Raw genomic sequence first — 15,346 nt, forward strand, 5'->3', positions numbered from 1 at the left:
GACCTTATGCTACTAAAATGATGGTAATTTTTCCTCATAATATTGCATTGTTATTCTTAATTTATTATTATTATTATTATTATAAAATTGCGACTTTTTCTCATTTTTACTTTACTTACTGATGATTTTTCCATTTTTGCTGTTTTTTTTTTTTTAACTTTCTTGTTAAGGTACACTGTTAGAATATGCTGTAGGCCAATAAAAAAAAAAATTAATAAAATAAATACATTTTAAAAAACAGCTGCGCACCACAAACAGCCCCCGGGCCACACTTTGGACACCCGTGACCAAATTAATATGAACCAAATACAAACAGTTTGTGTTTGTTTGGTCCTCAACGTGTCAGAAAAGAGCCAAAAACGTCCATCATTGTTTTCCAAAGTCAAAGATATCACGTCTGCTTTCATGGACGATTAAGGAAATGACAAAATATTCACATAGGAGAGGCTGAAATTAGAGCATATTTCCAGTTTTTAAATCAAAAAAACGATAGATCGCATACCAAAATAGTTGTCGATTAATTGGATAATCAATTAATCATCAATTAACTGATTAATTGTTGCAACTCTAGTAGGTACAGGTACATATAATATGTGTTTCATCTAGCCGTCTTGGTAGTTTGAAGTCCAAACCAAACAAATGGAGAACATGATCGTGTGGTGGTGACCTCAGGTTCAGTTTCTACCCACAGATGTGATTGTGAATGTGCCCTATAACTGCCTGGCAACCAGTTTTGGGCGTAGTCTACCTTTGGCCCAAATTCAGATGGGATAGGATCCAGCCCCCACTGTGGCAATACAGAAAGCCAAGCGAGCCAAACTGGACTGAACTGAACCAAAATTGGGGTTTTTTTAGCAACTTAACATACTGAAAACAAAAATTCTGTTGCTCTCCTTCCATAAATCCAAAATGCAACGCTACAATCTACGCCACGTAATTGGGGTGCAAAATAATCCCTCAGTCGGTCGCAATTAATTATTCAGCACACGCACACACACACAGCGCTACATGTCACGACTACAGGGAGGTGTTGCATGTCTTATTTGGACCAAAATCAATGACTGTATAATAGTTTGTCATTTTCTGCGACACTCACAGCCTCTCATTAACGCACACCTGAATATTTCAGCATTTTTTAGACTTCCACTTAACAAAACACATCAAGGAAGAACAGTGAAGGAAGGAAAAGGATCACATTATATTGCAAATGATGTGCAAGGTTGATGATTTGGAACACGACGCAAGCCTAAACGATGTGATGGTGTCTGGGCTCCACATTACACGCGGGTTCTATGCCAGGGCAGCTGAGCACAAAGGAGAACAAGATGACGTTGCTTCAACAGAGCAACACGTGGCCGCCTCTCTGCAATCCCAGGGGGTGGATGTGGATGTCAGCAACATGGCAAGAACAACAACAACACTCCTGTCCTCAACGTAAAGTTCACCAACAACAACAACAAAAAAAGAAGAGAAGCAAGCTGGAAGAAACAAACGTCTACATAAATGGGCTTAAACGCCCGCAAGTCTTATTTATGTCTTATTTTCTCTTATTATGTCTACTATATTGGGTAATAGGAGTGTAAAGGTGACTATAGAGCTGTTCTTTCACGTCTAGAGGGCTCTAAAAAGTGTATTTAAAAAGGATGTAAACAGCTTTTCTAACTATGAAAATGTTCCATTTATAAATAAGGAATTCCATCCTTTGCAGAAATTCACTTATCACTGTTGGGTCTGGAACCAATAAACAACGATAAGTGAGGGATTACTACTGTACAGCAGTATTTATATCTTTACTCTCAATATCTATGCTGTGTCTTTATTTAATGTTTCCATTTATTTTCTATTTACTATTAACAATTGAACAAATTAAATTTTTATTTTTATATAGTTATTTATTTCTTCCTTTTTCTTAACACTGCAAAAGCTACGTGAGCTAGCGAACAAAGTGAGTGTCCTTATTTTTAAAACCGTATTCTATTCTAGTCAACACCTTCCTTTGCCACACAGGAAGTGCGCAAAATAAAAAAAAAACACAATGTAAGCAAACAAAATATTATATTTAGGGGTGCTCCGATCGATCGGCCACCGATCAGTACCGGCCGATTTCCGGCATATGCCGATACTTGGTTTATAACGCCAATCAGCTCCGCCCCCGTTGCAGCGTCCAGCCTATAGCGACTGTCTCTCGCCCAATCTCCCTTCACAAAGCCAAAACAAGCATGGCTGCCGTGTGGGACCTTCCGAAACATGCCACGGCCACGGTGGGCTTTCACTTGGCGGGGTGTGGGGAGTTATCAAAGCTCGCGATGTGATCATCACTCAGGCGGCGGCTAATGTAGCCCCTGTGTGTGTGCGTGTGTGTGCGACAAACGGACGAAAACAGCAAAACCCACCGCCAACGCTCAGCAAACCACCCACACGGAAGGGTAGGAGCGGCTGCGACCAGCCACACCAGCGAGCGAGGGGCCCACATCCAGAAGGAATTGTACGAGTCTCCCACGGTTTAGATTGGCTGTCAGATGTGGAGGGAAATTGAGGATATCAAAATAGTGCAGCAGGAGGAAAAGCGGCCGGTGTTGGCAATTCGCTCGGTGTGACCCCGTGTGTGGCGCCCATAGGGCGGACAGGCCGAAAAGTGATTGGATTGGTCTGACTACCTGGGGGTCCTGCAGGAGCGCAATCAAGCTGATCTTGCATCCAAATTCTCCTTAAAGAAGGCGCCTGATGCGCTTAGTTTCACCAGTGATTTTGAAAAAGCAAGTCAAATATGTTTTTGTCTAAATTGTATGGTTCCCCTTTCATATCACATCGCCGAAGGGGCGCCAATGTACATAGGGGCGCCCGCCAGGTACCATCCCACGACCACATGAGGCGCCTGCAAGCCTGCTTTTGAGTTAAAAATGTGAGAACACTGGAAAGAAATGCATTCTGAAATACAAAAAAGTGAATTGTGGATACCAGCATTTTGTTAATGTTCTGGTAAAACAAACATATGCGCTTTGTTTGGCTTGAAATAAGCGATGGAAAAAATAAATGTTGCAAAAATGGGTAGCCCTTGGCTATTTTCATTTTGTCAAAGAAGAAGTCCACCTGTCTCACAAGAAAAATGCTGGTGACTCCTGATATAGCCAATAGTACATTTAAATCGGTTTCAGTTTCGGTATCGGCCAATTTCACTCATGGATGATCGGTATCGGCAGCATAAAACCCAGATCGGAGCATCCCTAATTATATTATATTGTAAAATAGTTGATGTGAATGAATTTTCAGTAGGCGTAACCACGTATTGTTCCTTAACGCAACTTGTTCAGCTTGTCTGAAACGAATAAACCATACCGTACCGTACCGTACCAGCTGTATGTAGAGTACCCTGAATAACTGTTGGCTCATTCTGCTAGGCTAGGCTGACCCCGCTATAGTAAATCACACACAGATGAGCGCACTGTGGGCATGCAGCTCATCAGAGTCGTGCAGCATGAGGGCCAACCTGTACCGTTTACTGGGACACAGACTGGCGTCAGCTTTTAGAGAAGCCATTGAAACCTCAGTCAGTTCATCTTTGGGATCTGTAATTTACACTACGACAAAGCCAAAGTTTGATAGGGGGATAAGTGTGACCAGACTGAAACATTAGATGAGTTTCATTCAACATTTCCAACCAGACAAAACTAGGCCATCTCTGCAACGTTCATGTTTCCAGGTCTGACCCCGTCCTAGACACCAAACTGCAAGTTCACAGCATTCCACAGTCTCATTCCGAGAAGGTGATGTCAGTGGCAAGAGCTCACCAAAACCACAGGATGGAAAGGCCGCAGACTCTCAGGTTGAACAAACAACCTTTCTGTCAATCACACACACGTAGAAGGAAATATTTCGACCTGAGCAAACAGCTGTTTTCTATCAGTGCTGTATTGTTACCACTTGTTTGTTTGCTAACGGGAGCATCGGGAAAAACCCTCAGCTCAAATTAAAGAGGGCAGCCAGACTTAGTGATACAAAATAAAATATATTAGTGGGTTCTTTGGCTGCGTACCGACACCACATGTTAAAAGTGATTCAGCAGCCTGAGTGTTAGATTGATTGGACTGACTGTTGCCAAAGGTACAAACAGTCTGCTATCATCCATCAAGCCATTCTCTTCCACTTATTCAGGTCTGGGCCTCGGGGACAGCAGTCTCAGTAGGATAGCCCAGACTTACCAGTCGCCAGCCACCTCCTCCAGCTCCACTGGGGGCCGTTTCCAGGCCATCATCCCACCACTGCATCCTAGGTCTAACCCAGGGCCTCGTCTTGGTTGGGCATCTACATCAACTACGTCCTCTAGATGTGAAAGAGCAGTGACTATTCAGAATCTCTCTGGGATGGCCGAGCACCTCACCCTCTCTCTTAGGATGCGTCTAGCCACCCTACGGAGGAAACACATATCAGCCACCTGTATCCGCAATCTTGCTCTTTGAGCCAGTACCCAAAGCTCATGACCATAGGTGAGTATAGGGACATAGACTGACCAGTAAATCAAGAGCTTTGTCTTCCGGTCTTGCCTACAACGGTCCGGCACTGCGACCGTATCAGTCAGTGCAGACCCGCCGCCGAATTGCCGGTTGTTCTGACGCTCCAGCTTTCCCTCAGTCGTGAGCAAGATCCTGAGATATTTGAACCCCTCCACCTTGGTTAAGACCTCGCTCCTAACCCGAAGGGTGCAATCCACCCTTTTCCAGCTGAGAACCATGGCCTCAGATTTGGAGGTCCGTCCATCTTCTACCGCTTATCCGAGGTCAGGCCGTGGGGGCAGCAGGCGAAGCAGGGAAGCCCAGACTTCCCTCTCCCGGGTCACTTTGTCCAGCTCCTCCTGGCGGATCTTGTAGTGTTCCCAAGCCACTTGAGAGGCAGTCTCTCCATCTTGTCCTGGGTCTTCCACGAGGCCTCCTACCGGTCGGACGGGCTCTGAACACCTCCCCAGAGAGGCATCCGGGAGGGACCTCATTTGGCTTCTCTCAATGCGGAGGAGCAGCGCTTCTACTCAGAGTTTCTCCTGGATGACGGTGCTTCTCACCTCACTGTATCTCTAAAGGACAGCCCAGCCACCCTACGAAGAAAACACATTTCGACCGCTTGTACCCACGATGTCGTCACTACAGATTTGGAGGTGCTGAGTCTCATCCCAGAAGCTTCACACTCAGCTGCAAACCACCCCAGTAAACACTGACGGTCACAGCCTGATGGGGCAATCAGATAAGGGTACTTCTTCCTTTTAAGAAAATATATATTTTAAACGGTCTGGCTTTCCTTTGGGCCTTTGTAACCTCTTTTGAAATGGTTCTATTAGAATTGATATGCCAAAGAATATGTTGTGATATATATTGTCATCGAGGTTGCAATTCATATTGCAATTTGGATGTTATCAATATTAATGCCGCCCAACGCTAGGTACATGTATTCCTAATTTCGTAAACTTGTAACTTGCATTGAACAGTCCATGAGCTGAGAGACATACGTGACCAGAAACCAGAAACTACAGCCAGACGTCGATGCTCCCCAGCGCAAGATGTCACTATTGATCAACTCAAAACAGCAGCTTTGGAAGCCACTGTCAGCGCCCAAAATGTTTTAGCTTCCGCAAGCCAACCTCACAGCCTACGCTGAAAGCAGAGCACAAACTTGTTTGGATTTCATATCACCCGCTAGCAGACCTCATTAATGCCTCCCTGAGATTCGACAGCCTTGCTGCTTGCAGGCTAACTAAAGCTCAAAGGCTCGCCAAGCGGCAAGTGAAGTCTGCCAGTCTGTCTTTCATCTGTGGCGTCGACTGCGGCGCACGGGAGGCACGAGGCCTGTCCGCGGCTGTCAAGGCCTCTTCCCGGAACACTTCACAGCCCCGTCACCCTGATGATGCTGCTTATCTTCCTTGCCTCTATCAGCGTTACGTGCGGCTGGAAATAAAACCGACTGCCATCGTTCATCTGTGCGTTTAGGAATGTGCTTCGTCCGGGCGCCTTTCACCTTGACAAGGGCACTGAGTCCAGCACAGATCTTCGGCAACAATCTTAATTTGGATCAGCACCAACTCTTAGTCCGATCGAGATTGACAATTCTGGTTTAGTTGCAGGCTCACAATTTCTTGTAGGATATTTTTTGGAAGTATTAATTATGTTTCAGTATTCACACATTTTTCTGCACCCAAATTCTTCTATTTATTTTTGTTATTCTGGCTCGCTTTTTTGACGCCCAACAACTTCCACATTTCTCAACCGATTCAAAACATTCCAGCGTCAAAATGTTCAGCTCATTCGACATCAAATTCCCACATTTTCAGTAATTCCGCATTTTCCGCGACAACAATGAATGGATCGTTTTTGGAAGTTCCAAATTTCTCACATATTCAACCCAGTCAAACCATTCCAACACGAAAACATTCAGCTCATTCGCGACATTCGGATGAACCGTAATTCCACGTTAAGAAAATTCCCATTTTCCCGAAAATTCCACATTTTCCAAAACACAAATTGTCTTTGATCTTATGAGTTCGTACTACTTTCACATGGAAGTCAATCATAAATAAAATCATTTTTTTTAAATTCATTTTTACATTGTTTCCAGAATAAATACATATTTTAAAAAAATAACTTTGTTAAATTAGAAAAATACATACACTTTTTAAAAATAAAAGTATGTTAAATAAAAAAAAATAATAATAAATACCAAATAAAAATTCATAAATAAAACAATGCATAGAAAAAAATATATTTTTAAAAATTAATTTGGCATCTGTGTAAATACGTAGACACAATCATCCTACATTACAAAAATTCACACTTTGGCCAAAATTCCACATTTTTCATAACATGAATTGTCTCTGAGCTTATGAATTTGTACCACTTCCACATTTCTCAACCGATTCAAATCATTCGAGGATGAAAATGTTCAGGTCATGCATGACATTTGGACAAACAATTATACCACCTTACAAATATTTCTACTTTTCCCAAAATTCCATATTGTGCATTACATAAATTCTCTTCGATTTTATGAATTTGTACTACTTCCACATTTCTCAACCGATTCAAATCATTCCATCACCAAAACATTCAGACTGTTTTCCACAAACATTCCCATTGAAATGAATGTCATTTTCCCCACATTCATCAAACCATCCCGGTATCAAAACATTCAGGCTAACGACTCCCAAAAATTCCCCCTTATCCCGTCATTTCGCCTTTCCCGTACATCTTCAGCATTCCCATGACTTTTCTCCAGAATTGTCCTTATCTAGTTGAAATATATGAATCATACCAATGTTGCCCAGATAGGCATCGATGAATTCTTTCCACCACCAGCTGGGTTGGCCGACTCAAGTTCATTTTGCAACACCTTTTTCAAGATTTCCGAAGGAAATTTATGAAAAACTAGATTCGGACCCCAGGCACATGCCTGCATCACCTCAAATATTCCGTTACAGAAACACGTAAAGTGGAAAATGCACCCATAAAGTTGCAATTTTGCATGCTCGCCGCTCATTTTGGGACAGAAATGTGGTCAATTACGGTATTGTCTCAAACCAATGGTGTGAAACATAACCAGGGGTGAGGAAAGTTAGAGAGATCCTCGCTCCTCACATAACAAAACCAATCAGTCTCCAGTTCAAAGGGGACCGGTTGGGCCGGGGGAGTGGGGGTTTGAGCGTTTACACAAATGTGGAGCGGGGGTGTGCGGCCCATATGTCCCGCAGTGTCCTGCATGAGTCAGCTGTGAGCAGCTGGGATGGCATTCGTGCACACACACCTGTTGCTCACACACACACACACACAGCATGCGTCTCAACACGAGCCTGTCCCTTTAAAAGCAGGGAAGACAAGTCGCCGAGTGGAGTCGTCACATCCATCTCCCATAGACAAATTCTTACAAGCGGGTTAAGTGTTTGCGAAGCTGTGAAGCGACGGGGAAACACTAACAGAAAGCAAGTTATGTTTCATGCGAGCACAACCAGCTGCTCTTCAACTCCAAATAAAGCTTTTGTTCACCTCAGCTTGGCCTCCAGCTGGATTCAATTAAGGCCTTTCTTCTTAACAAAGAAGCAGCCTTTGTCTCTTATTTAACAGCAATTCACAACAATGACTTAAAAAAATACCACATGCCGCATTCTAGCATTGAAGTGAAGGAGATGACATGAAATAAAGCAGACGCATTCCTGCAGCTTGGGATCATTATTGTCCAAAAAGACAGCCAGCGTCGTGTTCTTGGTGTTCTCAAGGATACAAACTTTTCCATCAGTGTTACACAACACACGTGTTTGCCCCCAACATGTCATGTTCCTACCAACCGGCACGAGGAAACGCCAGGATTTAAGTTTAGGACGGGTCTACTGTGTACTGTACATGCCAAACATTTAGGGGAAGATCCAGGCTCACTTTTAACACATTATGTTGCACAGATATTCATTTGACTGTTTTTCTTCAGAAAAAACTAAAAACAACTCATAAACACCCAATTAAAATAAATACATATTAAATACATGTACTTTCACTTATTCTTTAAAAAAAACACACACATACTATTTAATACCCAATTTTATAAAATGTGTGAAAAAAAATGTATAAAACAATGAATAAATACATAAATATTTTTTATTTTGACATTTTCCCCTAATAAATATTTTTTAAAGGTCATTTGACTTATTCTTGAAAACAATATACACACATAATAATAACTAGGCAATTCTTTTTGTTAAATTAAAAATTAAAAACAGAAAATGAATAATTTCTAAATATATCATTTTATTATTTTGACATTTTTCCCTAATACAATTTTTTTAAAATAATTTTGTTAAATAAAAAATAAATACACATAAAAAAAATAATGTTAAATAAAACAATAAAATGAATACAATCTAATAAATACCTTTTAAAAAACATTCTTCAATTGAATTCTTAAAGACAAATACATAAATCGCTACTAAACACTTTTTTATTGGCTACATTTTAAAAAAAAAATAAAAACCTCACCTAAAAAATACCTAAAAATAAAAATAGATAGAAGTAATCACATTTTGAAAAATGCATTTGACATTTTTGTAAATAAATATACACCATTTTTTTCAGCTAGTTACATTTTACATATAGTTTTTTTAATCAATAAACATTAAAACAAAAAAAAAATTCATAAAAATAGCTAAATAAAAACTCAAATTGAAAACTTATTTGTTTGATGAAACTTCTACACGTGCATGCGTTTGTCCTCCTGTGTGTGTGTGTGTGTGTGTGTGTGTGTGTGTGTGTGTGTGTGTGTGTGTGTGTGAGAGACACTAACCCGGCCATCCCACCTTGGCTAAGTGAACATGCTTAGTTTGACTGGTGAAATTGCTGGGATGAGTCGCTTTCACCCCATTAGACTTGTTTCGTGTTTCGTGTTGGTGAGTGTGTGAGAGAGAGAGAGAAAGAGAGAGCAAGGGACCCTATATTCCTCCAAAATGCAACACAAGCAAGTTACTGTTCGACAAGGCGATCAACGTCCATGAAGCTAGCACTAAAAAAAAAACAGACAATTGCAGCTCCATTTGTAGATAGCGGTGCAACAAGCAATATGTTTATTGCATGCGGTGCTCCCCACGCCACACTTTCATCATGTTGTCACGTTGATTATCCGCCGTTATGTTGCACCGAACTGTGGCTTCTTACCTCATGGCGAAGGTGAAAGTCTTCCACAGACAGGCTGCTGTTTCGACGGCGTGCGACTTTCTGGGTACTTTTCACCAAAGTTCACAGCTCCCTTCGAGTCGACACGGACGACGAGCTCAATGGTGACAATTGCAGAAAAGTAGAAAAGAAAAAAAAAAAGAACAAATGAAACGGAACCCAGAAGAAGAGGCTAATCCTACATGGTCCAGCCCGGGTGCTGCTCCGCTTCTACTGACGGCTGACTGGAAAGAAAGTAAATGGGGAATTCGGGTTTTCGTGACGTACTTGAAGCGAATTGATGCGGCGCGGAGCTGCTCGGATGCCAAACTGCTGCAGCTGATTGGGGTGGGCGGGTCTAGCCAGATATCGATAGTTTCGATACCAGATATGTATCAGAAGAGAGTCGATATGAGCTAGTTTCTAGTTCTCTTTCTGTGTTTATAATTGCTACATTTGCCACATATTGTTGTGTTTATGTATTGCTGAATTGTTCACAAATACTTTGGTTGGTATTTTTTAAACTACTTTATTAATTTATTTGTTTGCCTACTATCTGTGAACTGTGTTTTATTCTGATTAGAATCTTCATCAACAAATCACAGAATCATGCATTTGTCTTCAAAAAGTTCACGTGAAAATCATCGGCAGTACCGACTCCCCATTTACTTGGTATCGGATTGATACCAAATTTGCAGTATCGCTCATCTCCTAGCAGCTGACCGTTCACTGGAACAAGCGCTGCGTTCAGGGATTCACGGCGAAACAAAAATCACACATATTTCCAATTAAACACGCAAGATAGTAATTAAAAACACGAGCGATTGTTTGAAGCCAGTCTGTTTTTGGAAAAATTAAAAGATATTCACAGTAATTTAAAGAAAAATATCCAACATTATATTTTATGGAATACTTACTGCACATTAAGATAGCTGAGGAAATAATCGAATATGCTGACGATCAGGTTATGTAGATTTGTGAGTGGCGACAAATTAAAAAGGGGCGATGAAGCTCCCGCTTATGTTTTTATGTGTTATTAAGTTTTGTGTTGGGGATTCTTTCCCAGGCGCTGTGACTTACAGATTTCCCATCGCAAGTGAAGGCAGCGAATGACATAGCACGTACGTGTTACCCCTGACAACAAAAATGTGGAGGTCGAACTGTTTTAAATGACAGTGAACGCAACACAAGAGGATTGAAAGTATATATGAGTGTAAACAAAAACATCGATAGCAACACAAAGAAACGCTGATGCTATTTTGAAGCTTTATTGCCAACTTTAACACGCTCAAGTCCAACATTGTACAGTATTCGCAGGCCCTCACACGAGTTTTCCAGCAACAACCACACTAACACTTCCTGGCTATCCGCCAATCACGCCAAAGTGCATTCATGAACACCCGGAATTCCGAGATCAAAATGTACGCTATAACCAAACCGTTAACTTGCAATATACTGTATTACCGTTTATTTTGCCTTTGTTCTTAACTATACAGACGGTTCGTGTTTCTCGTGTTTCTCCACTGTGTTACTACATTACTACTAATGTGCACATTTTAATATAAATCATTTTAAAAGAATAATAGCAACTAGCAATGCATCCTAAATTGCAATGCTGCAGGATGCTGCCACCCATGGAGACAAATATAAGACAATGTAACAAAATAACAATGTAACACAATATCAACAAAATAACAGAATCATTCCTTTGTATTACATATAATTGTTTGTGCAAATAATTAAAGTATAAAAATAACTACTTTTGGCTCTCATTCAAATCGTTTGCCTCCTTTGAAATGATTTACTTGTGATAATATTTAGCTAATTAATTGCTTTTATTTATTATTGTTTTTACTAAATATATTAAACGTTTGTATATAGTGTATGTATATTATATGTCCAGACTTGAGGGACACACTGTATAAATAATTATGTATGGCTTTCTCTCTGGGATTAAAAAGTCAGTCTTAAACCATCAAATGCCTGTGATTTGTCTGACATCTAGTGGCCAAATTCTGAACTACCACAATACGGGACAACGGTGATTTTTATAGATAAAAAATATATAAAATGCCATGGTTAAGCACAATTTATGTGCAGTTATGCGGCATAACTACGCAACATTACCGTCTATACGTATATTTGAATTTAAAGTAAAGTGTAGTAGTCGCCTTCAGTCTTCACACGCCTGATGCAGGCTATGCTAGTGCATGTTCGATTGCTTGGACGTGGTGTCGAAATAAAAAAAAAACCTATACAGTAATGGGATAACCTCCCGTTTCGAATTTTCTCACAGTCTTGACAGTCATTCACATTTTTTCTGTATATGTTTACAGACATGATTTATTTATTCAGTGTTGTTGTTCACAAATGTACGAAAGGTGCTGGGAAAACATTTACATTCATGCTTTTTCTTTGAAAAATGTAACCCGGAACTACATGTGACGTCATATAGTCTTCTTCTTCCTGATTGGTTGCGTTCACATTGCTGCTGATGTGGTCTTCTGAAGTTAACGTAGCCGTTTCTCCGGTTCACGACGATTTTTTTGATATCATATTGATTTAACATAATCACAAATCATCATAAATTATGCCTTACTTCCACACTTGGGAGGAGTTTGCCAGTGCAGCAGAAAAACTCTATCTGACAGATCCCATGAAGGTGAAATAGCTATTTACAAACGGCTAGCAGCATAGCATATTAGCTTGCCAGCTCGTTAGCACTTGGAAAACATCTGCTGCATTCAATTGTAATTGTATTTTTTTAGGCCCGAGTGGTCATCAAGTACAGACACTGCGACGGAAACATTCGCATTAAAGTGACTGACAACGCCGTGGTAAGTTGGAGCATTGCGTGTCACAACTTATTGTTATGTCGGATAGGGAGATTTTGATTTATAAGGTTTTGCAGCGCTCAATGTATTGAACGTGTATTGTGCGTAGTTAGCCAATGACAAGTACACTATAACTTCATACATATTATTTTAAAATGTTAAATGTCAAAGAACTCACCAATGATGTATAATAATGGAATATGATACATGAACAGATGGAATCTGAGTCAGAGTGTAGAAGTTGTACACTCCTGATCAAAATCTTAAGACCAGTTGAAAAAATTGCTAGAATTTGCATTTTGCACATTTGGATCTTAATGAGGTTTTAAGTAGAGCTACAAAAGCAAGAAGGGGGACAAAAGGCACTTTGAAAATGAATGTATTTAAAAGAACAATTCAACTGAAATAGGTTGTTTATCGGCTGATCAAAAGTTTCAGACCGTCGATCAATAAATAACAAAAAAAACTCTCCAAACCAAAACAAAAAATGTTCTCAGTAATGAGTGGCTCCACCGTTCTTGTTAATCACTTCAAAAATTGCTTTGGGCATGCTTGATGCGAGTGTTTCCAGGAGGCTAGTATGCACGGGGCCTGGGAAGTGACGTGTGTGCGTCAGCTAGCTAGAGCTGACTGTGTTTAGCTGAGCGCTGGCGGTGTGGAGAGTGTGCGTGTCTGGCGTGAGTTGTGGCTGACAGCAGCTCCTGTGTGAATGTTTACTGCATGTGTGTATTCTGCTTGTGCGTCGTGAGTCTCTTCTTAACCCAGTGGTTCTCAATTATTTTCTGTCACGCCTCCAGTAGAGGACAGTAACGTTTTCACGCCCCCCCACCTACCCCCGATTTCAAATACAGATAATATCTATTTATTTATCTGTACGGCACAGACTGAACTCGCACCCGAAACCAGGAAAATGCAACAAAATGGAGAGCAGTGAAGCATACAAGCGTTTTCAAGAGTCAAACTGCATGTTGAGTACGACAAATTTGCTAATTATCTGAGGAGTTGAATCAAAGCAACTGGACTAGCTTGATTTTTCTTAAAGATGTTTCACCTCTCATCCAGGTCCAAGTCCAGGTGCTGTCAGTGAACTCCTCAGTTAAACCATGTACCGAAAACCTGTACACACACTTTCTGTTTAAATAATTGTTTTCATTTTGTGGGTAAAAATGTACTGTTCCTGAGCAGGAAGAGGGCGAGGTATGATTCTTGCAACACGTTAGAAAGTTAGCGCCCTCTAGGCAACTGCGTAATTGTTGCAAACTGGTCCTTTAAATATAGGCTAGTTAAGAAGTTAGAGTTGGAAAAACACACGAGTATGAATCTTATTTATGTCTTAAATAGCTTTTTATGTCTACTATATTGGGCAAAAGGAATGTAAAGTTGACTATGGGGTGTTATTTAATGTTTAGAGGGATCTAATAATGTTAAAAACCGTATTTAGAAGGTCGGAAACAGGTTTTCTATGCTCTATCTTCGAAAATGTTACGAATTCTACTTCGCACAAAACGAGGGACGACTGTATATGTTTTGCTTTTGTGTCTCACAGCAACTATGGTGCGTTCAAGTACCGCCGAACAAAGTGAGAAGCCTCAACACTTGACTAAAAAGCATCAGTGAAGCATAAAGACACAAACATTGAGTACATTTAACCTGTATCATCACATATTTATAAATTATTGCCGACTTGGGTGAATGAGATGTTTTCTGCGGGAAAATCTGCCTATTTTCTGATGGGGGGGGAAAAACATTTTTTGACCAAAAATCCATGAATGTGCGAGGATCCACTGTATACACCGCATCAACCATCCACCGTACCAGGTGTCACCATGTGTTCTCTCTTAACCCCGACAGTGTTTACAGTACAAGACGGACCAGGCCCAGGATGTGAAGAAGATCGAGAAGCTGCATGGAAAATTGATGAGACTGATGGTGTCCAAGGAGACGCACAGCGCCGCTATGGAGACGGACTAAAGCGGTCTTGAGGAAACCCGGACAGGACTGAAGTTCATGGTGGTCGCAGTGTTTGCTGCGAGCACAGAACCACCAGGTTGATGGGGAGTGAAGACGATGGAGATCTGAATGTGTACCCGCGATCAATACAGTCAGAGATGTGTTATTTATATACTCCGTACGTCATTCTCAGGATTTTTTAACTACACTCATCCTGCTTCTCCACGATCACATCTCTGATTGTGTTAAAAATGCAAAGTCATCCGTGTACGCTTTGAGGAAAGATGGGTAAATTGTACAAAATGGAGAAACGTGCTGCTGGTTTTCTGTAGAAGACCTCCATTGTTTTCATTTTCAAGTGAGATGAAAAAAGATGAGCAATCAAATAGTTCTTTTATTTGGACCCACCTTTCGCTTTTTTTTTTTTTTGGTCTTCTTTTATGGACATGTTTAACATAACTTGAAGCAGGACCTTCTGATTTTCTAACAGCTGAATGACTTTAATACCATGAGTTGAAAACAGTTACGTTACGTCTTCAATAAATATTTACTCCAGTACGTTTTTTTGTGGTGTTGATAATCTATACACTTTAGTAAGGTAGGTAACTATAACTAATAAAATAACTAAGGAAAAAAATATTTTATTCACTATTTATAGGGCACTCGTTGAAATAATTTTCTAAAATGCTACTAATTAATGACAAAGATGTCACAAATACTATTTCCAGTAGTGTCGGGCGATACCAAATAAATACAGGGTCTTTATTACTTTTTATTTCAAATGTGTCACCATTGACCACCATCGGTGACCATCTTTAATGGCACAAAATAAGCTTTTGGAAATGAGCTGGTTACCTAACATGCTGCTATTTTGGGAAAGCCATACCCTGGGAT

The 15,346-nt window shown here is 40.5% G+C and overlaps 2 protein-coding genes across 2 annotated transcripts in view; one reads left to right on the plus strand and one right to left on the minus strand.

Annotated features, from left to right (window-relative positions):
- enah (ENAH actin regulator) overlaps positions 1-9,978 on the minus strand; it is a 102,392-nt gene extending 92,414 nt beyond the window's left edge. Inside the window, exon 1 of the mRNA XM_054761854.1 lies at positions 9,672-9,978. Within this exon, the coding sequence (XP_054617829.1) occupies positions 9,672-9,676 (5 nt within the window). The 5' untranslated portion in view covers positions 9,677-9,978. The remainder of the gene's footprint in view (positions 1-9,671) is intronic.
- A 2,158-nt stretch (positions 9,979-12,136) lies between these two features.
- On the plus strand, positions 12,137-15,013 carry srp9 (signal recognition particle 9). Its single transcript, XM_054761849.1, has 3 exons — positions 12,137-12,330; positions 12,437-12,505; positions 14,354-15,013. The coding sequence occupies exons 1-3, from the start codon at positions 12,259-12,261 to the stop codon at positions 14,471-14,473; spliced, it is 261 nt and encodes an 86-aa protein (XP_054617824.1). The 5' UTR covers positions 12,137-12,258; the 3' UTR covers positions 14,474-15,013.
- The last annotated feature ends 333 nt before the right edge of the window (positions 15,014-15,346 follow it).

This window comes from Dunckerocampus dactyliophorus, chromosome 19 (genome assembly GCF_027744805.1).
Source record: "Dunckerocampus dactyliophorus isolate RoL2022-P2 chromosome 19, RoL_Ddac_1.1, whole genome shotgun sequence".
In the NCBI taxonomy this organism is placed as follows: domain Eukaryota; kingdom Metazoa; phylum Chordata; class Actinopteri; order Syngnathiformes; family Syngnathidae; genus Dunckerocampus; species Dunckerocampus dactyliophorus.

What these genes read in the sequence shown, in the direction of transcription:
- srp9 (XM_054761849.1), top strand. Translation starts at nt 12,259, where the DNA reads ATGCCTTACTTCCACACTTGGGAGGAGTTTGCCAGTGCAGCAGAAAAA. An exon ending in ATCTGACAGATCCCATGAAG is followed by an intron (nt 12,331 to 12,436) that starts GTGAAATAGCTA and finishes GTATTTTTTTAG; the next exon opens with GCCCGAGTGGTCATCAAGTA. An exon ending in AAGTGACTGACAACGCCGTG is followed by an intron (nt 12,506 to 14,353) that starts GTAAGTTGGAGC and finishes TAACCCCGACAG; the next exon opens with TGTTTACAGTACAAGACGGA.